Source organism: Vipera ursinii, assembly GCF_947247035.1.
Source record: "Vipera ursinii genome assembly, chromosome: 4".
NCBI classification, from domain to species: Eukaryota; Metazoa; Chordata; class Lepidosauria; order Squamata; family Viperidae; genus Vipera; species Vipera ursinii.
In genome coordinates this window covers 38,312,589-38,338,475 of record NC_139514.1, presented here as the reverse complement: position 1 = coordinate 38,338,475, position 25,887 = coordinate 38,312,589, and the positions used below count along the sequence as shown (strand labels likewise).

General features: G+C 36.6%; 1 protein-coding gene across 1 annotated transcript in view; it reads right to left on the bottom strand.

Moving 5' to 3' along the window:
• EPHA6 (EPH receptor A6) overlaps positions 1-25,887 on the bottom strand; it is a gene marked incomplete at both ends in the record, with an annotated part of 451,179 nt that overhangs the window by 53,687 nt on the left and 371,605 nt on the right. The window contains one exon of the mRNA XM_083361258.1: positions 11,353-11,410. Coding sequence (XP_083217384.1) covers positions 11,353-11,410 — 58 coding nt within the window. The remainder of the gene's footprint in view (positions 1-11,352; positions 11,411-25,887) is intronic.

Sequence of the window (25,887 nt, the reverse complement as noted above, 5' to 3'; positions counted from 1 at the left end):
GGCTGCGGTATTCCAGGTGTGGTCTTACTAGGGTTTTTATAAAGTGGTAATAATACTTCGTGTGATCTTGATTTTATGCCTCTGTTTATACAACCCAGGATTGTATTAGCTTTTTTGGTTGCTGCTGCACACTGCTGGCTCAAAGTGAAGTGATCGTCCACTAGGACTTGCTCAATGACCACATGATTCACTTAATAACTGCAGTCATTCACTTAACAACTGTGGCCAAGAAAGATTGTAAATCAAGTGTGACTCACTTAACAAATGACTTGCTTAGCAGTGGAAATCCTGCTCCCATTTGTGGTCGTAAGTCAAGAATTACCTGTCAAATAACCTCCCTTTAACATCAGATTGTAGGTGTTGCATTCTAAAACATTTTATAAAGAAATTATTCTTGATCTATACGTAGAATAAAAACTCATACATAAAATAGTTTCATGAGCAACACATTTGATTACTTTTTAAAAAAATGTTTAATTTATGAGTTGCACTGTAACATTATAACATGCTAACTTCAGTAAGAAACCCCTTTTCTTTTCATTATTTTAAATTATGTTACCCTTTTGTTGTCTTACCTATTTAAGATAATATTTTTAAAAGCATTTTTGACAAAGGAATTTTATGACAAAAATTTGGCCCCTGATACCATTGAGTGGAAATGGAACATTTTGAAATTGAGGATAGATCATTGGGAAAAAGTTTCCCTGCCAATCTTGCCTAAATTTTCAACAAATCTTGACCTATTTCAAAAATCTGATAAGGCATCTATGGATAATGGATAAGTGCTAGTGCTAGTGCTTCCTGAATGAATTGTAAGATAACTTTGCATCAGTTCTTCATCAGTAAATTCATTAATTTATTGTGCTGAGAAATACTTTCCTTCCCTTAGCTGCCAGTATTCAAAAGACGTTTGAATACTGGCAGAAGTAGTGATAGAGATACATATTCCTTCTGTCTGTCCCAGGAAAAACTTGCCTTATCAGATTTTTGAAATATGTCTTGTTGAAAATTTAGGCAATATTGGCAGGGAAACTTTTCCCCAATGATCTATCCTCAATTTCAAAATTGATGTTGCCTGGTTGGATGTTCCAGCTGCCAAATGCCCTGGTCTAGTGTCATGGAGTACCTGGCAGACCAAATACCAATAATTCAGTTACTTTCTCTCTCATTCATATTATGGCAATGGTGGCACTTCAGTTAAAAGAGAACGTAATCTACTAGTGATGTTCCATTTCCAGTGGCCAGATTGAGAAACCAGGCACTTATGTCCAGCACCTGTTAGTTACAAGCATGGTTACAGACAGTGCTTTTTTTGTAAAAGAAAAAGGTGCTGGAACTCACACATGTCATACAACCCGCCTTGCCTACCCTACAAGGTTCCATCCAAAAAAGGTGCTGTTCTGAGTGTTCTATGACAAAAAAAGCTCTAGTTATGGAGTAGTCCTCAACTGGATGGGAGTTCATTTATGTGGTAGATAACACAAATATTCTGATGTCTAGGGTGACTTGACAGCAGAAGTTGTGTTTGTTCAGCTGCCTTTCTCACTCTGCTGTTCCTGGAAGTTCCAAGCTTATTGGAAGATATTGTCTGAATTCTTAAAATAGCTGAAATATTGGGTCTATGATTTGTATAGTGATGCCTATTATATCTTTGCTCATGAATTTTTGGTTCTATGTGCTGAAATGTCAGGGCACAAAATGCAGGCGTCCATGAAACTATTTCCCTAAATGTTTTACTCTCTAATTTGTAAAACGCTTTATCCTTGGTTTTCAATACAAAGCTAAAAACAGCCCAAAGCATTTGGGAGAATTGATATTAACATAATGTAATGGTTGAAAGTGATGAAGCATGGGATCTTGATTTTCATGCCAAAGATAGCCATTTGGTAAACAAGGAACAGATGTCCGAAAGCTTCAAGGCTAAAAAAGAGCAGCCAAATGTGCACTGGCTCAAATAGGCAGGGGGAAGAAGCCCAGAATTTGAACTTTGGACTGACTAAGATCATACATAATGCATATATGCACAGAAATATATGTATGGTTTTCTAAAGTTTGGCAATTGAACACTTATTTAACATGTTTGTGTCTAGTCTGGAATGTAGAACTGAGAGACAACAAGAGTTTTATTACTGTGCCTGGCAGGAAACTCATGCTCCCATTCTTGTTTATTATGTTGTACACATTTATTTCTACAATCAAATGGGCAGGTTTTATGAGCTCAACAGAACAATTGGGTGAATTTGCACATATAAACAACAAGGCTTCTATTGTACCACTTTGTTTTCTAAATTATATACTGTCCCTTTTTCTTTTCTGAACTAATAGGAAAACATATTAGCAGTTATGGGTCTTTAAGGTTACTAATTGAAATATGAGTGTCTTCAGAATCATAAATCATAACTGGTGATATGGTTTTTAGACTAATTAATTATCTGAAGAATCTGCAAGCTTTTGAGTTGTCTAGAATTCTTAATTGGGCTAGTTATTACAAATAATGTTATAACTTTTGTCAAACAAGGCATGACATCTGCCTTATAGCCCACAGGGATAAGAGGCTCAAGCCAAGGCTTTAGTTTTTAAAAATAATTGGCCAGTATCTGCTGCAGCCATAGCAGGAATAGAGGACCAATGCATTTGTCTAGGTAGCACAGAGTGAGATAAGCAGAGCAGTGGCCAACCTTAGTAGAAACTGACTAGATGGAGCCACTAGATGGCAGCAAAGAGATACAGAAAATTTGTTTCAATTTTTGTAGTCCATTTCTGGTAATTGACACAACAGTTGGCACTGCTACTCCCCGAATTGTACCTGCGGTACTACTGTTGTCGTTGCTGCTATTCCTTCCTGGAAGTGGCTTGTGTGAACAATGCTCCAGCACTAGAAACAATTTGTTTCTTCAGAGATGGCTGCCAAACTCTTTACTAATGAATTACGCTAGAATGTGGTCCCTACCTGAGAGATTTGCCTTGGCTCCAGGACATCCTGGAGATATGAGGAAGCAAGAATGTCCCAATATTAAGTCAAAAGAACAATTATTTCTTTTGTCGATGGAGATTACATATGTACAAAATCTGTCCAACATTGATTCTACATTCATAATACAATTTTCATATTAGAAGTGATTTTGACTCATATTTAAATACTTTACAAGTAGTCCTCAATTTGCAACAGTTTTAGTGACTGTTCTAAGTTACAAAGGCACTGGAAAAAGTGACATGATTGTATTTTACATTTACGACCATTGTAGCATTTCCCATGGTTACGTGATCAAAATTTGGACATTGGCAACTGACAGATACAGTTGCAAGAAAAAGTATGTGAACCCTTTGGGATTACGTGGTTTTTTGCATGAATTGGCCATAAAATGTGCTCTAAACGTCATGTAAGTCACAACAATAGAAAAACACAGTCTGCTTAAAATAATACTACACAAACATTAGCTGTTGTCATGTTTTAATTGAAGATAAGATGGAAACATTCACAGTGCAGGGTGGAAAAAGTATGTGAACCTTTGGACTTAATAACTGGTTGACCCTCCTTTGGTAGCAATAACTTCAACGAAACGTTTCCTGTAGTTGAAGATCAGACCAGCACAACGATCTGGAGTAATTTTGGACCACTCCTCTTCACAAAACTGTTTCAGTGTAGCAATATTCTTGGGATGTCTGGTGTGAATTGCTCTCTTAAGGTCATGCCATTTCAATCGGGTTGAGGTCAGGACTCTGACTGGGCCACTCCAGAAGGCGTATTCTGTTCTGTTGAAGCCATTGTTTTGTTGAATTACTTGTATGCTTTGGGTCATTGTCCTGTTGCATCACCCATCCTCTGCGGAGCTTCAGTTGGCGGACAGATGGTCGTACGTTTTCCTGCAAAATGTCCTGATAAACTCTGGAATTCATTTTCCCATCAATGACAACAATCCGTCCAGGCCCTGAGGCAGCAAAGCATCCCCAAACCATGATGCTCCCTCCGCCATGTTTTACAGTGGGGATGAGGTTTTGATGTTGGTGTGCTGTGCCTTTTTTTCTCCACAAACAGTGTTGTGTGTTTTTCCCAAACAACTCAATTTTGGTTTCATCTGTCCACGTTTGAAGTTTGCAAAAGAGCACCTGGATGTTCCACAGCACTACTGGCAAAATATACTTACTCCAGATCGTTGTGCAGGTCTGATCTGTAACGTTTGGTTGAGGTTATTGCTGCCAAAGGAGGGTCAACCAGTTATTAAGTCCAAAGGTTCACATACTTTTTCCACCCTGCACTGTGAATGTTTCCATCTTATCTTCAATTAAAACATGACAACAGCTAATGTTTGTGTAGTATTATTTTAAGCAGACTGTGTTTTTCTATTGTTGTGACTTACATGATGTTTAGAGCACATTTTATGGCCAATTCATGCAAAAAACCACGTAATCCCAAAGGGTTCACATACGTTTTCTTGCAAATATATATATGTGTGTAAATTTTAAATTGCTAACAAAGAATTAAGGGAGACTGATATGCATTTCAAACTTATTAGTTTTCATCAGTCAGCCATACCCTTCCGAGATTCGAACCTGGGCTGATTACACATTAGGCAGTTGTTTTTTCCTCTAAGCCACAGGATCTCTCTCGCTTTGTTAGCAGAGAAGCAAGGGGAGATATATGACAAATGCTTGTTAACTATTAGATTACCTTGCTAGGCCCCAAACATAGGACAAATCTTTATCTCCTGTGTCAGCCTATCCTGAAGGCCATCGACAGGCAGTAGTCACACTGGTAACAGCTCATATTTGGTAATCTAATAGTTAACAAGCATTTGTCATATATCTCCCCTTGCTTCTCTGCTAACAAAGCGAGAGAGATCCTGTGGCTTAGAGGAAAAAACAACTGCCTAATGTGTAATCAGCCCAGGTTCGAATCTCGGAAGGGTATGGCTGACTGATGAAAACTAATAAGTTTGAAATGCATATCAGTCTCCCTTAATTCTTTGTTAGCAATTTAAAATTTACACAAATATGAGCTGTCACCAGTGTGACTACTGCCTGTCGATGGCCTTCAGGATAGGCTGACACAGGAGATAAAGATTTGTCCCATGTTTGGGGCCTAGCAAGGTAATCTAATAGTTAACAAGCATTTGTCATATATATATGACAAATATATAAGCTCACCTACTTGTGAGCTTCGATGTCGTATCCCTCTTCACCCAAGTGCCAATCAAAGAAGCCTTGACAGCTATCCTAAATAAATACAACCCCCCAAAACACATCCTAGATCTGACCAACCACTGCCTATCTAACACATACTTCATCTACAATGGACAAAGATACAAACAAATGGAAGGAGCACCCATGGGATCACCCCTTTCACCTGTCATCGCAAACCTCTACATGGAACACTTTGAAACCCTCGCTCTAGAAAAATCCAACCACAAACCCAAACTCTGGCTCAGATACGTAGATGACACCTTCGTAATCTGGCCACACGGCAAAGAAAAACTGGATGACTTCCTCACACACCTCAACAGCCTACACCCCAAAATACAATTCACCATGGAAACAGAAGCTAACAATCAACTTCCCTTCCTTGATGTCTTAGTCTACAAGAAATTCAACGGCTCCCTAGGACACACTATCTACCATAAAAAAACACACACAAACCGCTATCTGAACGCACTCTCACACCACCACCCAGCACAGATCAACTCCGTATCCAAGACACTCATCTCCAGAACAAAACACCTAGCTGACGAATAACACCTAAAAACCGAACTACACACTCTCACTAATGTACTAACAGCCAAAGGATTCCAAAGAAACACGATTACCAACTTAATCTGAAGAGAGACACCCACAAAAACCCAAGACAGAGAACAAGAAAATGGCAAAGCCCTCCTCCCATACTTAAAAGGGACCAAAGACAGAATCAGCAAGATCCTCCAAAAACACAACATCAAAACAGCATTCTACACAGACAGAAAAATATCCACCATCCTAAGAAACCCCAAAGACATAATTGGGTTAGAAAACCAAGGAGTATACGAAATCCCATGCCCCACCTGCCCCACAACATACATCGGACAGACCAACAGAAGAATAAGTGCACGCATTGAAGAGCACAAAAACTCACTCAGAAAGGGAGAACAAACTTCATCCCTGTTCCAACACTTTGAAGCCACGGGACATGAAATTGATTTAAAAAAAACCCAAAACTATCGCCAAAATTGAACATTTTAACAACAGAATAACCAGAGAAGCCATTGAGATAGAAAAACGCCCCCACAGCATGAACAAACGAGATGATACCTCTCGCCTACCAGCCATTTGGAAACCCGCCTTGATTGACAGACGAGTCCCAACCACCAAGAATGATACCAGACCCAAACTCATGATAACAGCACATGACACCACCACCACACAACCATTCAAAAAGCAAATCCAAACCCACAATGATAATGACGCACAACCGCAAAACCCCTCCAAACCACACAATAAGCAAACTGACACCCACTATAAAAACATGGCACCACCACAAACACAAAGCCGAACAAAAGCAGCACAACTCACCAGCTCAGGTCTAAGGCTGGCAGCTGAGACCAGCCCATCCACTCAAAACACACCCCCACCCAATCAGAACACACCCACCATTCAAAACACACTCCCACCCAATCAGAACACACTTAATCCCCCACCCAATCAGAGCACACCTCCACCCACAGAACACACCCCCTCTGGCAGTTTAAAAAAGAGGAACAAACAGCCAATACCACATGCTTCTCCCAGAAGAAGGAGGCTAAACTTCAATTGCCATAGCTGGGTAAATTTCAGTGATTAAGATGAATGTTTTGCCCAGGATGTTATTCTTATTCCAGACTAGCATCAATATCGACTATGGAAACACCATTTTAACAATGGCAAAAAACATATTTCTAAATTTGTATAGCAGCACAAAAAATCTGCAAAGCAAGCTAAAACACTTATATTGCAGTTTAAATTTTTGAAGAAAAAGCGAAACTGCTTAAAATCATCATCGTCATCCAAATTTAAAACCAAAACCAAAACCAAAACCAAACGAAAAATCACAGACAAAACCCAACTCAAATCTGCTAACCATTCCAATAGCTATTTAGATTACCGTATTTTTCCGTGTATAAGACACTTTTTTTCCTGCAAACACCCTGTTCAAAATTCAGGTGCGTCTTATACAAGTGCAGTGTCTTATACATGAAAAAATAATGGTAACTTCTGTAACCCAAGCCATGCATGTGTGGGTTCTTCACATGCTGCTGCCATGGCACCTGGTGCAGTTGTCAAGCCCCTGTGGGCTTGCCACTAATGGGTGGGGGGAGGGGGCAAAATTGTCGGATGGCAGTGTCCGGAGGCAGAGGTTGAGATCAGCAGCTTGGTTGGCAGCAACAGCCCTGTCCCTCCTTCATACTTCTATGCTGTCTGGGGACCCTGTGCAATGCAGCTACGAGGCCATCCTGCTCGATAATAGCGGCTGGTCGAACTTCTGGTGCAGAGAAATGGCATGGAGTTTAAAACCTGCCTTTGCTTCCCTTGCCTTGCTGTCATGCCGGTGGCCACACCGGTTTGTTTACCAGGGTAGGAAGGCTGCTGCTCTGAACTGACTATGGATGCTCATTGTGCTGGATGCTGGTTAGGTGTGTGGGGGTTGGGGCCAGCTGGGAGGCATCTATTTAGAATTCTGGGAGGTGGTTGCTCCTAGCACTGACTTTGTTTGCTGTAAGCTTGGAACTCACATGCTAGAGCGTCTTATACAAGGGTGCGTCTTATATACGGAAAAATATGGTATATCTTTTTCAACAAGAAGTAACATTTTAGAAATGAGTTCATTTTATTTATATTGTTGAAAATATTATGAAATTAATGTTTTATTTATATATATTGTTCAGTTTTGGTAAGAAGGCTTACATGTATTAACTTTGCTTTGAGATTTAATATTTTCAGTTCTGAGCAAAGAAAATAGATATACGGACATGTGTTGAGCATCAGAAAGATAAACATCTGGCTCCAATTATTGGGTGGTTTGTAGAATTGATTAATATAGAGCGGCTATGGATGACTCTAATGGATCATGGTTTCAGTTTCTTGATGTCTGCAAATATAAGTCTTGTGTGTTCTTGTTTCCTTTTTCAGCTTTGTTTCTTCTTTTATAATTTAAGAATAACAAAATAAGCAAAGGAAGTGAATAAAAATAAGAAGGGAGAAATCAAAAGTTTTGTTGCAAAGGTTGTATGTACTAAGAGAGAAAAAGAGATAGAGACAGGCTCTACTTTTTAAGTATCTTTTGTAACTGACAAATAAAACAGGGCTATTAAATTTTGCAGCGTCGTGTCAGCCTCTTCATCCAATTTAAGATAGAGAAGCTAACTTAGATGGATTTAGAGCACTCACTTTATGGCTTCATTTTATGGAAGTCTCTTCTTTCTCAGCATTATTTAATACAAGCTTCTACTTAAGTGTGTAACCTCTAGCTGTGAGGAAGATGAGGTTAATGGCAATGTTACACTGGGAATTATAGAAGAGCTGTTTGATTGTACAGCCATATATCCTAACAATTCTCCATAGAAAACTATTTTTTACCTTTCCTTCTCAAGTTTTCTTGAGGTTTGGTAAATAGTTTGTGATACCTTGCTTTGATATACATCTCCACAACACAAAGAAGGTTTGCTATTTTAATATACCTACAGTGTAGCTATCTCAGTTTTATATTTTGACATAAAAAGCTTGATGACATACCTATATAGGAACAGCAGCCCCCTCCATTTAAAGGTAAAGTTTCCCCCGCACATGCATGCTAGTTGTTTCCAACTCTAGGGGCCGTTGCTCATCTCCGTTTCAAAGCTGAAGAGCCAGCACTTGTCCGAGGATGTGTCCGTGGTCATGTGGCTGGCATGACTGGATGCCAAAGGTGCACGGAACGCTGTTACCTTCCCACCGTGGTGGTTCCTATTTTTCTACTTGTATTTTTACGTGCTTTTGAACTGCTAGGTTGGCAGAAGCTGGGACGAGTAACAGGCGCTCACTCTGCTATGCGGCACTTGGGATTCTACCCGCCAAACTGCCAATCTTCTGATCGACAAGCTCAGCGTCCTAACCCACTGAGCCACCGCGTCCCTCCCCTCCATTTAGAATCCATCAAATTTGTTCAGACATATTAATTTGCCTTAATTTTACACACAAAATAAAATCTCTAGTATGACAACATTGTATGTATAAGTATTTCTTCTGCTAAATATTGAAGACTGAATCATTTACCAACTGCAGAATCGACAAAAGGAAATGGGCTTATTCAAGCTTAATATACATAAAGTGCTAAATTATAATCTGAGTTATTAGTTTAGCTTAGCATCTTGTGTAAACCTTGCACATAAACCAAGTTACCAATGATCACAGATGTTCAAGGAGACTCTTTCTCCTCAATTCTGACTGAAAATAACAGGATTATGCTCTATCAATCACCAATATATAATTTTTGACTGTACCTAATCTTTATAGACTATTTTAGGCAGATGTTTACAAATATTCACTAGACCAGGGTGTATATTATCCATGTCACTTTGTGTTATTCGTATAATATCATCATTATAGAAATGCCACATAACCTCATTTTAATCAATGTGTGTCATTTGCATAATGCCATCATTATGCAAATGAAATTAATTTGAATAGAGTGGTCCATTTCATGCAAAGCCTGTAGCTTGAAGGCTGTTATGAGTGTAGTGATGAATATGTAACTTTTGCTAAACTATATTATTGACTCAATTCTACTTTGTCTCCACTTTTTCATTTTATCTTTGTTACATGAGTCTAAACATTTCTCCTATTTTAGCTTAAGCTTTACGACCCAGAGGCTATAAACACTATTTGTAGGAAACAACTCCCCTTTGCAGTCAGAACTGACACCCTTATGCAGTAGTAAAGGAACGGTAGGCATGTCTAATTAGGAAAAGGGAATCCTAATTTAAAGAAAAGCAGGAGGATTCCAAGACATTTTTATGTTCAGAAACCACAAGCAACAAACAAAATAATAAAAAGACTCAATAAATAACCTTCCAAACTAAGATTGTGCCCCTTCTCACTTTCCATTTCCATAGCTCTGACCTTGGTTAAATGAATGGCAGATGTTCAACCTTTTTCATCTCATGGCGCCAGTGCTTTTTTTGTAAAAGAAAAAGGTGCCGGAACTCACACATGTCATACAACCCGCCTTGCCTACCCTACAAGGTTCCACCCAAAAAAGGTGCCGGAACTCCGTTCTGAGCGTTCTATGAGAAAAAAAGCCCTGCATGGCGCACATCTCATAGGTGGGACTTCCTTGAAGGCTCCTTTGCAAACAAAAGGAAATCTGGAAAATCTTTTTAGGGACATTAATCTGTTGGTAAATTTTTTCTTTGGTTCAGTTCTAGAATAAAAGCTATTAATTGAACCCAATCACATAGTCCAATCAAACTTCCTTTATCTCTTTTTGACTCGTTTTTTTCCTATCATGAACCAAAGACTTTCAAGAGTCTTTTCCCATGAGTTCATGAGATACAGAGTCTAACAATTTAGCTGTAAGTTTTCTAAAAACTACTGATCATCGTGAAACAACTTCTAGCACTATGCTGTTGTGACTTAAATTAACTAGCTGATATATATTTAAGTAAGTTTTTAAGGGATTTGCAAAAGCAGGAGGGAGCAGTTAAAGAATTCTATGTCAGGTATCTTTTCTATTATGGCAACATGTCAATGGCAGGACAAAGTATTCTCTGTATTACTTATGAATATATTAAAGATTGGGAATTTATCACCTGCTGTGTAGGGATGCATATGTTATTATTTGAAAAGTCTGTTTCTTTTTATGATCCCTATATTTATTTACAACTGACTTTAATTGAAATAAGATCATCAAGTCACTCCAGTGATTGCTAATTCAAATTGTTTAAGCACAACTAACCATTGATAATTATAAATCAATTACTAACCTTTACTACTCTTCCAAAGTGAAAAAAAAATCCCACCGAGAAAACATCTTTTTAAACAAATGAGTAAAATGAGCAGTGGCCATATGGCAAGGAATTCATATTTCAATCATCTTTTTGTTTCATATAGTAGCAAAATTTAAAGTACATTTGGCTAAATATGGAAATGTAATTTGTATAACAAATCAATTACATTCTTAAGTTTAAATATTCTTTTCTTTCTGGCTATACTTATATATTACTGAACCTAAGATGTTTACCTTGGGCAATGTGTTTCTCTTCTAGTAAAAATCTATGAATAACATTAGGAAAAAATTAGTAGGATAAATGATTTAAAACCTTTTCTTAGAATGGATTCTTATTCAGATGTCCTGAGAAAATGATACCTCACCCGTAGAAAGGAGTCAAGGGATCCATTCTCCATGTATTCAACCACTATCATTAGTGGTCTACCTGAAAAAAAATACCAAAACAATGTATTAGGATTATAGGTATATTAAATATGTGTTATATTTCCAGCTATTGTGAAAAGATTATTTGTGTTGCTAAAATTTATTTTTGTGTTGCTAAAATACATTATTTCCCATCCTTTTCTATAGCAAAGAAGCTCTACAAAGTACAAAAGTACAAAATAGTATATCCTCCACATTAGGCTGCCCTTGAAGCTTTCATTGGTCCAATATGTAGTGAAGCAAGCAGCAATGGGCATGCCTTAATATGCCCAGGTAACACCTCTGCTTTGCAAGCTGCACTGTTACTGGTTTGCTTCCAGGTGCAATTCTGTATTAATTGCTTTATTGATTAGCCCTTGGGCCATATCAAGGTGCAGAGTTCCAAACACACGTTATTACTAAAATGCAGTAAAACAATTTAAAATGAAATTGGTTAAAATACAATTTACAATGAAATTAGAATCAAATACAGCAATTTAATATATAGATAGGTAAAATATGATAAAATTGCATTTCACTATCACCCATACAATCTACCCCAATCAGTCTCGCGTATGCCGATCTCAGCTCAGGTACTGTGCTGTCTTAAATGTAATTTTCAAATTTGGGCCACACATAAGGTAAGTTATTTTGATATGGGGATCCCAGTGGGTCAATCATTTAATGTATGGGCCAAGGTTTGCCTCCAGGTGCAATTCAAATTGCTGGTAGTTACCTATCTATGAAGCCATACATGATATAGGGCCTAATTACTAGAGGTACTGCTTGTGTCCCTTAACTTCTTCCTCATTTAATCCTGCAGGGTTGAAGCACTTTGGTTTCCTTTGATTAAAAATGTCATAAGTTGATACCCTGGAAGTGTGTCTTCTCTGTGACAGTGCCTGCCCTCTAAAACAACAGTTGTCCGCAACTGTTTTTACTGGGCATTATTACTGATACTACTGTTGTGGACACTAAGCTGATGTTGAACTTAATTACGGCAGTGAGACTTTTAGTAGCGCAATATTGGAAGAAGGAAGAACTGCCGACTATAGAAGAATGGACTTTAAAAGTCTCCAATCTGGCGGAAATGGCAAAGATCTCAGCGTACTTGAAAGATCAGTCGCAACAGAGATATATTGTGGAGTGGAGAAGATGGATTGATTATATCCAGAATAAATATGGGACTAAAAAGTTTCATCTAGCATTTGAATAAGTATTGATGTGATATTTAAATTGCTTGTAGTTATTTTATAAGAGTTAAAGTGCGATAGATTTAATATTTTATTGTTGTTTGCATAAGGTAGACTATGATTGTTTGTATTTTTATACCCTGTATTGAGCTCTGGGAAGTCGGGGAGGGGGGAGGGGGAGGGGAAGGAGGTGTTGGGGAGGGTTGGGGAGAGGGGAAGGGGTTGGGAGGGGTTTTGTCTTTTTAAAAAAATGTATTGTAAAACTTTTCAATAAAAAAGATCTCATCCAACATCTGGATGGCCTCCAGTCTGCTGTTGTTCAGAAGAGCTGTGTAGACCAGTCTCTTCACCCCGGCCTTTGGTGAGGAAGAGTGAGACCCCTTGCTTCATTGCACTTGCCATTTTTATGTTTATTTTTTATGTTTCAATGTATTTTTTATGTTTCAATGTATTTTGGTGTGACCTGCCCAGTCTTTAAGAGTTGGGTGGCAAACAGGTTTAACAAATTATTCTTGTTATTTCATTATTTTATTATGTCCAAACTACATATTATTTGGTTATAGCCAGTGGTGGGATTCAAATATGTGAACAACTGGTTCTCTGTGTGGATGCCGCTTCCAGAAGTCCATTCTGGGCCTGGGCAACAAAAAGTAGCTCCCGGTTCTGCCGAGCTGGTGCGAACTGGTTGAATCCCACCACTGGTTATAGCAGTGAATGAAGACATAAACTGAAGTTTGTGCTACATTTTTGTTTCAATAGCTTTACTAAAAAGCTAATATGTATAACCCACACTCTTCAGCATTTAAAAGTCTGCTAAAAGGATTTCTATGTAAGTTGTAACAATTGAAGCCTTTGGGACAGACCACCATAAATAGATTCCACAGAAAGATGAGGACTACACCTTATTTGGAAAGTTGTAATACCAGAATGTTGCAAGACTGTTTCTGCTTTACCCCTTTCCCTCTCATGTCCTACTGAATCAGGGAGGAGTATGCCTGAGTTTCTCTTTAATGTTATCTTGTTTCCTGGCACATAAGGAATATTTCAACTTTCTTTGTTTGCGTAATAGTTCTTGCCTATTTTCCTCAAGATCATATTCTTTAGTCTCTGCATAACGGTAAACCTTCCACTAGATGTAATTTCTTTAGAGGATAAAGACCATGTGCTACTGCTCTACTGATAAATGACAGCAATCTAGGGAATAATATCAAATCACCAGTGTTGAAATATGGTTCAGGTAGTAGTAAACATGTACAATCTGTTGATGTTATTTACTTTACTGCAGCTAGCCATAGTTGTAATCATGACTATAAATGATGGCATATATACAGTCATGGCCGAAATTGTTGGCACCCCAGAAATTTTTCCAGAAAATCAAGTATTTCTCACAGAAAAGTATTGCAGGAACACATGTTTTGCTATACACAGGTTTATTCCCTTTGTGTGTATTGGAACACAACAAAAAAAGGGAGGGAAAAATGCAAATTGGACATAATGTCAAACAAAACTCCAAAAATGGGCCGGACAAAATTATTGGCACCCTTTCAAAATTGTGGGTAAACAAGATTGTTTCAAGCACGTGATGCTCCTTTAAACTCACCTGGGGCAAGTAAAAGGTGTGGGCAATATAAAAATCACACCTGAAAGCAGATAAAAAGGAGAGAAGTTCACTTAGTCTTTGCATTGTGTGTCTGTGTGTGCCACGCTAAGCATGGACAACAGAAAGAGAAGAGAACTGTCTGAGGACTTGAGAACCAAAATTGTGGACAAATATCAACACTCTCAAGGTTACAAGTCCATCTCCAGAGATCTAGATTTGCCTTTGTCCACAGTGTGCAATATTATCAAGAAGTTTGCAACCCATGGCACTGTAGCGAATCTGTAGCGAAAAATTGATGAAAGGTTGCAACGCAGGATAGTCCGGATGGTGGATAAGCAGCCCCAAACAAGTTCCAAAGGAATGCAAGCTGTCCTGCAGGCTCAGGGAGCATCAGTGTCGGCGCAAACTATCCATCGACATTTAAATGAAATGAAACGCTATGGCAGGAGACCCAGGAGGACCCCACTGCTGACACAGAGACATAAAAAAGCAAGATTACAGTTTGCCAAAATGTACTTGAGTAAGCCAAAATCCTTCTGGGAAAACGTCTTGTGGACAGATGAGACCAAGATAGAGCTTTTTGGTAAAGCACATCATTCTACTGTTTACCAAAAACCAAATTAGGCCTACAAAGAAAAGAACACAGTACCTACAGTGAAATATGGTGGAGGTTCAATGATGTTTTGGGGTTGTTTTGCTGCCTCTGGCACTGGGTGCCTTGAATGTGTGCAAGGCATTATGAAATCTGAGGATTACCAAAGGATTTTGGGTCGCACTGTAGAGCCCAGTGTCAGAAAGCTGGGTTTGCGTCCGAGATCTTGGGTCTTCCAGCAGGACAATGACCCCAAACATACGTCAAAAAGCACCCAGAAATGGATGGCAAGAAAGTGCTGGAGAGTTCTGAAGTGGCCAGCAATGAGTCCAGATCTGAATCCCATTGAACACCTGTGGAGAGATCTTAAAATTGCTGTTGGGAAAAGGTGCCCTTCCAATAAGAGAGAGCTGGAGCAGTTTGCAAAGGAAGAGTGGTCCAAAATTCCGGGTGAGAGGTGTAAGAAGCTTATTGATGGTTATAGGAAGCGACTGATTTCAGTTATTTTTTCCAAAGGGTGTGCAACCAAATATTAAGTTAAGGGTGCCAATAATTTTGTCCGGCCCATTTTTGGAGTTTTGTTTGACATTATGTCCAATTTGCTTTTTTTCCTCCCTTTTTTGTTGTGTTCCAATACACACAAAGGGAATAAACCTGTGTATAGCAAAACATGTGTTCCTGCAATAATTTTCTGTGAGAAATACTTGATTTTCTGGAAAAATTTCTGGGGTGCCAACAATTTCGGCCATGACTGTACATATACACACATAGATGAACATATATACATATACCAACCCCCAAATAAAAAAGAAATATATAATAAAAGTTATAATACAATATCAACATTTTAATACATTAAAACTAGTAATATTTTAAGTTATAATTCAATGGAACCATGTTCTCAATGAGACTAGATGATGACTTTTCAAAGTTTCAGATCTGAGTTTTCTCTGTGAAAACTCTGGGATTAAATCTGAGACATTCTGTGTTCAATTGTTCTGCATTCATGAATGGTCTTTATTCTTGAGTGACAGTCTTTCATTTTAAACAAAATGTATCATTAACTTTCAGTATTTGAGACAAATGTATCCACATCACTTTGGTACTAATTTTGCTTTCCTTATTTACTTGAGAAGCTTTTACTGTTGGTAATCAGGAATAAACTATTACTCTACATAGAAAAATGGTCCAATTTACATGCTAATCAGGGCATCCCATCAGATGTTATTTAGGTAATGCTAGTAATACAAAGAAGTGTATAATATATGCAGAACCACTGTAATGGATAATCTTGCATGCAGGGTTGAAAAGAATATAATAAAACAACATACATTTGTGGGAATAAATCTATTCTGTTTAAAATGAACATCAGATAAAACAATGAAAAAAAAGAACATGGGTACTTCCAGAGAATTGTATCTACATTTTGCCTGCTATTATTTTTCATTACTTCTGCCCAGAGATATAAATAGTTATACAGTATACAATATGGCCTGTCAGAACCTAGCTTGGAATTTTATGCTTCTAGCAAACTCCTATTAAATATTTTTAGCTGTGTTTGTGAGCTGAAACATATTTTAGGTAACTAACCAAGCAAAAACCAAAACTCAGGTATTATTTAATCCATAGAAAGGCCTGCTACACGGAAATAAATGGAGGATTACTTGACAGCAGAAATAAGAATAGCTGGTAGAGGAATCTTTTGGAAATGTCAGTAAGTAGAATTAAATAAGGAATGGATTATGCAAGGAAGTATCAGTGATATTCAATAGGCAGATTTTATTAGAACCCATCATCATCATTATTATCATCACCATCATCATACATTCTGATTACTATGTTCCATTTTAACCACATGTTCTTGGCTGTATGGAATCTATTTATAAGACTCACATCTTCCATAAAATAGGCAATTCATGGTACTTCAGACATTATTGATCTATAATTCCAAAAATCATTAGGAAGAAAAGACTGATGAGGATTATTAGAAACAATTGAAGGTTACACATTGCCTATTCCTGTTATAACTACTATATTCAGTCTGTTAGCTTATGGAGGAAATAATAAGAATGGGAGAATGATAGGACAGGGTATTGACTACTAATAATACTTCTAAACATGTTCTAAAGGGTTTTAGAATTTATTTGGTATAAAGGTATAAAGTTAATTACTTCATCTTTCTCTGCTTTCAAAAACAAGTATGGGATTCTTCCAGATTTCTCCTTGTAAGCCACTTCTCACACAGTGTATTTAAAATATCAGAAGATCAGATGGACCACCAAGGCTTAACAAGATTTAAATCCTAACATTTTTAAGCCTTTGTGGACCCCCCTGTGATGACATCATGCCCCCCCAGGGATCTGTGGACAATAGGTTGAGAACCACTGCTTTAGCCCATATATAGACATAATGATTTTCATAAACTTTTAAAAAATATCATTTGCATATAAAAATTAGTTTGCCCAGTACATATAGTATCATATATAATGAATTTACATTTGACTCAAAGAATTATTTAAAAGTCCATGATGTTGCTTTAGGACTAAACACAAGCAGGCCTGACTGTGTGTAAACGTTGTGAAGGGAATGTAGTTGGTAGTATATGTAAATTCTCTGCTTTCTTTGGACAGTTGTGGTTTAAACATGATGACATAAAATATTTTGCTGTCTGTTTATTTTAGATACACTTGAAGCATTTCTTAGCTATTTTATATACCATGCAAATATTTTCTAGGAGATTTAACAGATGGCTTGCACTTTTGCTATTAACAATATGATGATCTTGCCTTATTTTTAATAACCTCTTGTTGACATTCTAGCAGCTAAAGAAAACAGTGTAATAGTGTTAGAAACAGATAGCTTGGTAACTATGATTTAATATCTCAGCTATGATTTAATATCTCATATGCAAGGTACTTCTTTGTCTTCCTAATAAAAAATGTCAAGATCAAAAAAACTTCGTTTTCTTGCACAGAATAGCAAAAGTTTAATTAACTGATATCCAGGTCTGTTGCCACCATTATTCTAAACATCACTTAAACCAATTCAGGTCTGGCTTTCTGAGCAGTACTAAATTTCATTAAAATATTCACTATAATCTCCCACAATAATACAAATTACTATGTTGATGTCACTGTAGAGATTTAAAAGGGTTAGGCATAGTTTGCTGCCTCAACACTGAATGCTACTTCTATCAAATAAGATTATCATATTTATTTATTTGATTTTTATGGCCTTCCATCTCATGTAATGTCTCTGAAACACTCACAAAAAGGCTATAAATATGTAAGAAAGTGTCCATCACAGAACGTTTTAAAACTTGGAGCCAGCCTTGTTACAGTTGGTAAGATACTATGTCTTAATAAACTTATTACTGACAGTGAACAATTGTGGTAACCACTGTACTGAATATGCCACTGTGCCTATTATTTAGATATTGTAATATATCACATATTGCTGTGCAAATTATATCAGTAAAAATGATCATCACTATAGCAAGGAACCCCAGCCAAGAGACATTACCGAGCTGTCTTGGCTGATCTTGAATACTAAGCAGGATTGGATCTGGTTAACTCTTTGAGAAAAGATTATCAGGAAATATGAGGCTAGACTGAGAAATAAGAAAATATTCCAGAAGATTTATTTTTATTTTTATTTTTATTCCATTTATATCCCGCCCTTCTCCGAAGACTCAGGGCGGCTTACAAACTTAGCAGTATGGCAAAGGTCTTCCATTCTGTTATAAAAATATGGCAGAAATGTCCAAGACGTTACTAGGAGATGTGCCCATCTGAAAAAGAAACTTTATTCTACAGCATAAAAAAATCAGAGAGACTTTTCTACTACATTTTAAATGGGTCATTTTGCACGAAGCTGCCAAAGCCAGTTTTTAACAGACATAGGATTTGCTTCCCTGTTAGTAACCTATCAACACACAGTAGGTGCTACTATCTTGAATGGATAATAGTGAATTGGCTACTGTCAAGAAAGATGCTGAGGTTACATTAAAAACTGCCACACCTGAGTCCTCATTAGCAGGACAAGTGTAAATCAATTGGTCTTTGGTCTGTTTCCAAGAACTATTTAATCTTCCTTAGACTTAAAAGCAAAGGAACGAAAGGAAAGTACCTTAATTGAAATCGATAGGATGTAGGGAATAAGATTAAGGCAACAGAGTTAATGCCAATGCCAGTGAGCATAAAAATCTTTTACTGAAATTATACAAGATGGTTTAAGATTATGTTGATGGCAATATGAATACATTTAGTAGTTAAGAATACTTAAAATCAACCACTAAAACAAAGGAAGCCATGTAGATCATTTAAAAAAATCTGAAATAATACAGTGCCTCCAATAGGCCAATTAAAAGTCATAAATACTGAGAACCCTAGAAATCCTCAGGTGCAAAAAATTAGAGGTGGAAAAATGAAAATAAAATACATGGATTTTAAAAACATGAAATCTACATATAGTCACAGAAAGTCAGAGGACAGTGCAGAAAGTCAAATAAGGCTCATCTATTTTATGATGATTTCAGATTGTATTTAGAGCTGCACTTTTTCCCCCCAGGGTTGATTGAATAGTGTATCCTTGATTTTGTACTTATTACATGCAATGTTAATGTCTATAACCATGGCAACCATGTTACCTTCCTTTACTCATTCTGTGAACATGAGCAGAGAGTTTTTTTAATTGGCTGGAAAATAAATTGCATATTTAGGTTTCTTTGGATTGCTGGGTGGAAGTTGCTTTGTAGATTGGATTTACTAGATTTGCCATTATTTACAAATCCATATCGTGAAGAGAATTGCTAAGATAGAATGAGCAATCATTGCAAAATATTTCAGATAGTATGAATGAAATGCATAAACTTGTGAAAATGCCAAATAACTTTATAAATAAGGATTGCCTAGGCCAGTGCTAGGCTCTTTTATGACTTGTGGACTTCAACTCCCAGAATTCCTGAGTCAGTATGGCTGGTTCAGAAATTCTGGGTATTGAAGTCCACAAGTCATAAAAGAGCCAAGGTTCCCTACCCCTGGTTTAGGCAGATGAAAGGGGACAGGGGGAGGGGGGAAAACAAAGATACCAGATTCCATGAAACAAACTCTAAGCTAAAAATGTGTATTAATTACTTACAGGTACAGGTACAATTAACGTTTTAGTCTTATACTCTAGAGCCAGTGATGCCCTTCTTCCTTGGCAGCTTGACATGCTACATTTCCTTATTTATTCTGTTATCTTTTTTATATATTTCTCTGCAGTGCAAATGGATGAATAGATGAATTGGCATAGCTGTAATAAGATTTAGTACATGAGCAATGGGCAGGATGACAGCAAGAAACTATGCCTGAATCATTCACCTTGAAAACTTTATGCAGGAGTACAATTCAAGTTTTGCCAACAGGTTACTGCCTAATTCTCAGTTAGCATTGCTAAGATGCAATTAATGGGGGAAACCATATTATTCTAATACAGTAGATGCCAAAAGACAGTTGAGAAAATAACAAAATAAAAGAGACATGTATTTTAATTTTACAATTTTCATCCCCACATGTATTCTATTGAACCTGTGATAGGCTTCAGCATTGAGAAAATTTAGTAATAGTTAATCCTTATGGAAAAACTTCAGTGGGATTACTTGTAAGTAATTTGCAGCAGATTACACTACTGAAACAACTCAGCATAAAATTATCAATTGAAAATAAATCTAATTTTATTGATAGAAATTTTAGCAGATGCTCTGCTCTCCCACTTAAAAAATATCAGCCAACCAACAAACCAACCATCCTATTTTTGCTGGTTTGTATTCTTAGCTATTTTAAAAACAAGGATACGAAGCATGCCATTTTGAAAAGATCAGTTGTTTAAAAATAAAATAATAATCATAGCTTTTAAGATAACAATTTTTACAGCAATTGAATAATAGAATGATAAATAAGAATGGAAATATAAAGTATCAGATGGATCAGTAATCTGGTGTCTTTGGCCTTGTTTTAAATAGTGAATCAAGGCAGCCCTCCACAGGAGATGGGATTCCTCAAAAATCTTTCTCTGGCACAGAGTCTGCATTTTTGTATTCCTGTTGGTTTCTGGAACTGCTCTTTTCACGGTCAGGAAACTTGTCAGAAGCCTGCGGAAAATTGCTGACTGACACTTGGTAGGACATATGAGTTTCTATCCCAGTTTTTTTTGCTTCTATACTATTCATTAAAATGGATGTAGTGTACTATAATTCTACAGTAGGTGTGCACAATGCAGTCTTGTTTTAATTGCTCACTTTCGGGCACTTTTTTGCACAGTTAATTTTTTAAAGCCCTTGAATGTAACTGTTTTCAAATTTTTCCCTTCAAAGATGTCCACTTTTTTTACTGAGTTTTAAATCTTTCCCATCGTAGTGAGCCTCAGCCCTATTAGTAAGTTCAAAAATGCTTTCTCTGGAAATTATCTGAAAATTTTGACAAGGCTTTTAGATAATTTCTAAGGACTTTACTTATTACTACTAAATATCTGGGTAAGGGGAATTTCCTACTGCTTTCAGGGCTAATAAGGATACATGAAACAGCTTCCTTGTTTACTGCTCCTTACTGGTACTATAGGAAATCAGCTCTGAGAAGGTAAATTGGCTTCTCTGGATGGATCAATATTATCTATGAATTACTGATCATAAAAGGTAAGTTTCCTACCTGTACACAGAACTCTCTGAGCCATCACCACTGCCTCTTGATTTATAGTTAAATCTTCTTTTACATATAATATAAAATCAGAGCCTTTCAACAGATGAGCAGTGCAAGAATTTTAAGAAAAATATTTACAAATAAAAACTGGAGGAGGTCATCACATCACATAAAAAACATAATCAAATAGATCATTTTCAAAGCTATCAAAGCACATCATTTTTATATTAAATATTAAGAATGAGACCTTATTTGTCAGTATAATTTTATGCATTTTAACAAATACTTTATTGATGTGCAGAAGGAAGCAAAAATAAAATGTGACTTGTCTAATAGTTGTAGTACAGAACAACCTTCATTCTTAACGTACTAGGAGCCAGATGATCTATATACCTTAATAAATTCTCAGTCTAATCATTTTCAATCATTTTCAGTTGACAGGAACCTCCAAACCAGGAGTTCTATAAAATGACAGGCAGTTGTTGTTTCTGATATTTATATTTTGAATAGAAATGTATTAGTTAATTCCTATCTGGGCAACACAGTGTGAATTAATAATAATAGGCCTTCATTTATGGATCCAATTATAGATGTCAAGCTGGAGAATAGGGAGTAGGTAGGGAGTAGTATAATTAAAGCACTGTGCAGTGCCTTGGAGAATATCTATTGACTCCTGATCTTGACTTCTTATAGGTCTTGTTTGACCTTCAGGAAACAAAACAGCACTCACCCTCTGTGCCAAGGCCTCATTCTGGTAATGATGTTTATATCTGTGAGTCCTTCAAAAAGCTAAAAAGTGTATACATGATTCAGAAATAGATTATATTGTGCTGTTTTGTTCAATAACAATACTTGCATATGAAATTATTGTTTCATTCGAATGGTGGGTGAAACACACTATGTAGGCTGAATTCACTTGACTGTAACTAGCAAGGCTTGAAAGCTCCCAAGAACAGGACAATTAGATCTTTCTATTGGGGAGTTAAATCCCACATTTTAAGGAACTGTCTTTGGTGGCGCAGTAGTTAGAATGTTGTATTGGAGGCTAAGTCTGCGCACAACCAAGAGTTAGATCCTGAAAGGGTTCAAGGTTGACTCAGATTTCCATTCTTCTGAAGTCAGTAAAATGAGGACACAGATTGTTGGGGGCAATGTGCTAACAATGTAAACTGCTCAGAGAATGCTGTAAAGCACTATGAAGTGGTATATAAGTCTAAATGCTATTGCTATTATCTTTAGAGAAAAATGAATCCACATACATTCTTTGTTACAGAGGCAACAAAGAATCCTTCATATTAAATAATCACACACAGTATTTGATTACAAATTATTTCACATGAATTGTCCTTGTTTCACTAATGCATCTTAGTGAATAGAGTAACAGATTCATTGCATTCTCTATAGTTCTTGTACTCAATGAATATGGAATCTTTTATATGAGGACTCTATGCTAATTTGAAAACAGTGATGAACTATTGTACAGTTGAGAGAGGACAACTGATTTGGAGAATGAAGTCATATTTCTAACTTTGTTGAAGTTAATTTGACAACAGAAGTAGTTGGTGTTTTCTTTCAACACTGCAGCTTGGTTACATGTGTAGTATGTCCAGTTCCCATTTGGAGGAACATTGTCCCTCCCCACTTATAGCAGCCCTGACAGGGATTATCAAGAGGAAAAATGCTACTCTTTTCAGGAACTCTTTGGTTTTCTTTTGTACACAGCTCAGCAAATGAATAGATCCTGAAGTAAAGATAATGGACAAAGGGAAGGCAGGTACAAGTGATTTATTTTATTTCCCTTTCATATGGAATCAGGGATAAGTCATTTTTGCTTTTCCAACCATCTTTTTATTCTCATGTTGTGATATTAGAGATAATGAGAATAACTGTGCATCATCTTTAAACTGTTTTCAGTTACTGTCAGTGTAAACAGCTACAGGTCACTTAATAATGTTAATTGGGACAGGAATTTCCATTGCTAAGTGACACAGTCATAAAGTGTAACATCACCTGACAATGCCACTTTGCAACTGAAAATCAATCTCTCTGTCTGACTGGCTAGCTATTATTTAATATAAAATATTAAATTGTAACCAGTTCTATATTGGGCAGACAGTACAACAGTTAAAAAACAGAATCCATGAACTCCAGCTGGCTGTCAAACAGCATGACCTGAAGTCCCTGATTGCCATTCACACTGACAACAAACAATACTGGTTGAACTAGGAAAAAGCCGAAGTTATTGGCCATGCCAAAACTCATCAGGCTCATGAGTTTATTGAAGCCTGGCATTCTACCAACGGGTCTATCAACAAACACATTAACTTAGAACCAGTGTACAAACCAATAAGGAAGTGGACCATCCAAACCACCGACGAACAACAGAACTGACCATCCCTCACTAGTTGAATTCCATGCCTCACAGCAACCAGTCAGAAGTCACAAAGTCACAAGAACAGAATCATTCTTGTAATTCAACCAAACCTGTCATTCAATCAGCCTTGTGACTCAATCAGACTTGTGATTCTATCAGTCACAAAGACCAACGACCACCCAAGATGTATATAAACAAACAAGACACTTCACCCAAAACCCCTGCTGAAAATGTTTCCTAGTTTGGTAATCAAACATCTGGGAACTAAAAATCAAGCTTGGAGAACAGACCCCTGCCAAAACTAACAACCTGAGCTATGAATATTCTCAACTGTTTCTAATAAAATATAAAATTTGGGCAAAATTCAAAGTGTAAGGAAATTAATTCACAAATGGTAATTGAATTTATGAATGATTTTGTTTGTGAAAAAAGGCAAAGTTTTTATTTTCTATATTTTTTATTCTGCTTTTAATATTTTTTATAAATAACTCAAGATGGCAAACATGCCTAATACTCCTTTCTCCAATTTTCTCCACAACAGATGGAGGTGAGGTGAGTTAGCTGAAAGACAATGATGGGCCAAAGTCACTCAGCCGGTTTTCATATGAATACTAATATCTCAGAAAAATATTTCTGAATAGGGTTTTCATTTTATTTTTAACTATACATAGGGGGTCAGAAACCTACAGTATGTTAGTAGTTTTTAAAGTTTCTATACAGCAATCAATTACTTTTCAGTAGAACTGATAAAAATTTCACTTGGGGAATCTGGCAATGTTGCTCCAATTTTGTTATGAATTTAACACAACTGGAAATATTTGTTTTCCCTTATAAAATAATTAAAAGAAGATACTTGAATTTTATGAAAACCTCATGTGAACAAAATACACTGGGCTCAGCATGAAAATGCTGTTTTAAGTCACATCATAGAAACAGTTTTGATACTGAGCAACATTAAACATATGGCAAACTGAAAACAAAGCAAGTGCTAACATGGAACGACATCAGAATCACACGTAATCAAACCTATTAATTTTATCAGGATATTGCCAACAGTTCATCATTATCTTATACTGGATTTCAGGTACTGTTGTCCAGAATTTGGTTATATTGTATATATTGCTTAGGTGCCTATTATGAAGGCAACATAGTGATTGGCTATAGTTGGTGGTCTGCATGTCTCCATAAAAATTCATAATAAAATAAGACACATAAATCATTCTGCTTACCAAATATGGATACATTTATTTCTCATAAGGAGTTTTATTAACTGGCCATCCAACAAGGTAAATCACAATATATTAAAAGAGGGCTTAAGAGAAGATTCTGTGAAAAGTAGGCATTACCAAAATAGATAGTTAGCCAATTGCAATATGCAACATATTTTGTATTTATCGTCCTAATCCTCCTAATGCCTTCCCATATGTGGCCTTTGAAATAGCAGGTATGAAGCCTTACAACATAAGAAATCTAAATGTTATTTTAAATGTTAACAAGGGAAAAACATCAAATAGAATTAGACATGATTCTATATAAATCAGAAGAAATTTGAAATTTGAGAAATTTGAGGAGCAAGAAGAAGAGCAGACTGAATGGAAGATAAACACACCAGGACAATTATGGCAATTTGGAATAATAGGGAGACAATTTAAGGAATACAAATGGCCTAGCCCTTCCAAAAAATGGCAACTAAATGGTCTCTCTTACTCCAAACAATAGATATAATACCAGAGGGAGATCTATTTGATGATTTAAAAGCATTGACATGGAAGGCTAGTTGGCAAAGAAAGAAAGCCAGAATAAGGCTGAAGAAAATTGGGGTTTTGATTTATCAAAGGGGATTTCATATGACTAATTCGAGGGTCAAAGGGAGAAGTTGAGATAAGGGAAATTTTGGTCATTAAATTTAAAACATTTGGAAATTAGTTGAAAATAAGGATGCTATTTGTTTAATACTTAAAAATTAGACCCAAAAGAAAAAATAGTATGAATATGTTTGATTTATTGATTAACTCAGATAATATATATAATGGGCTTTGATTTATTAAAGAGGATATTG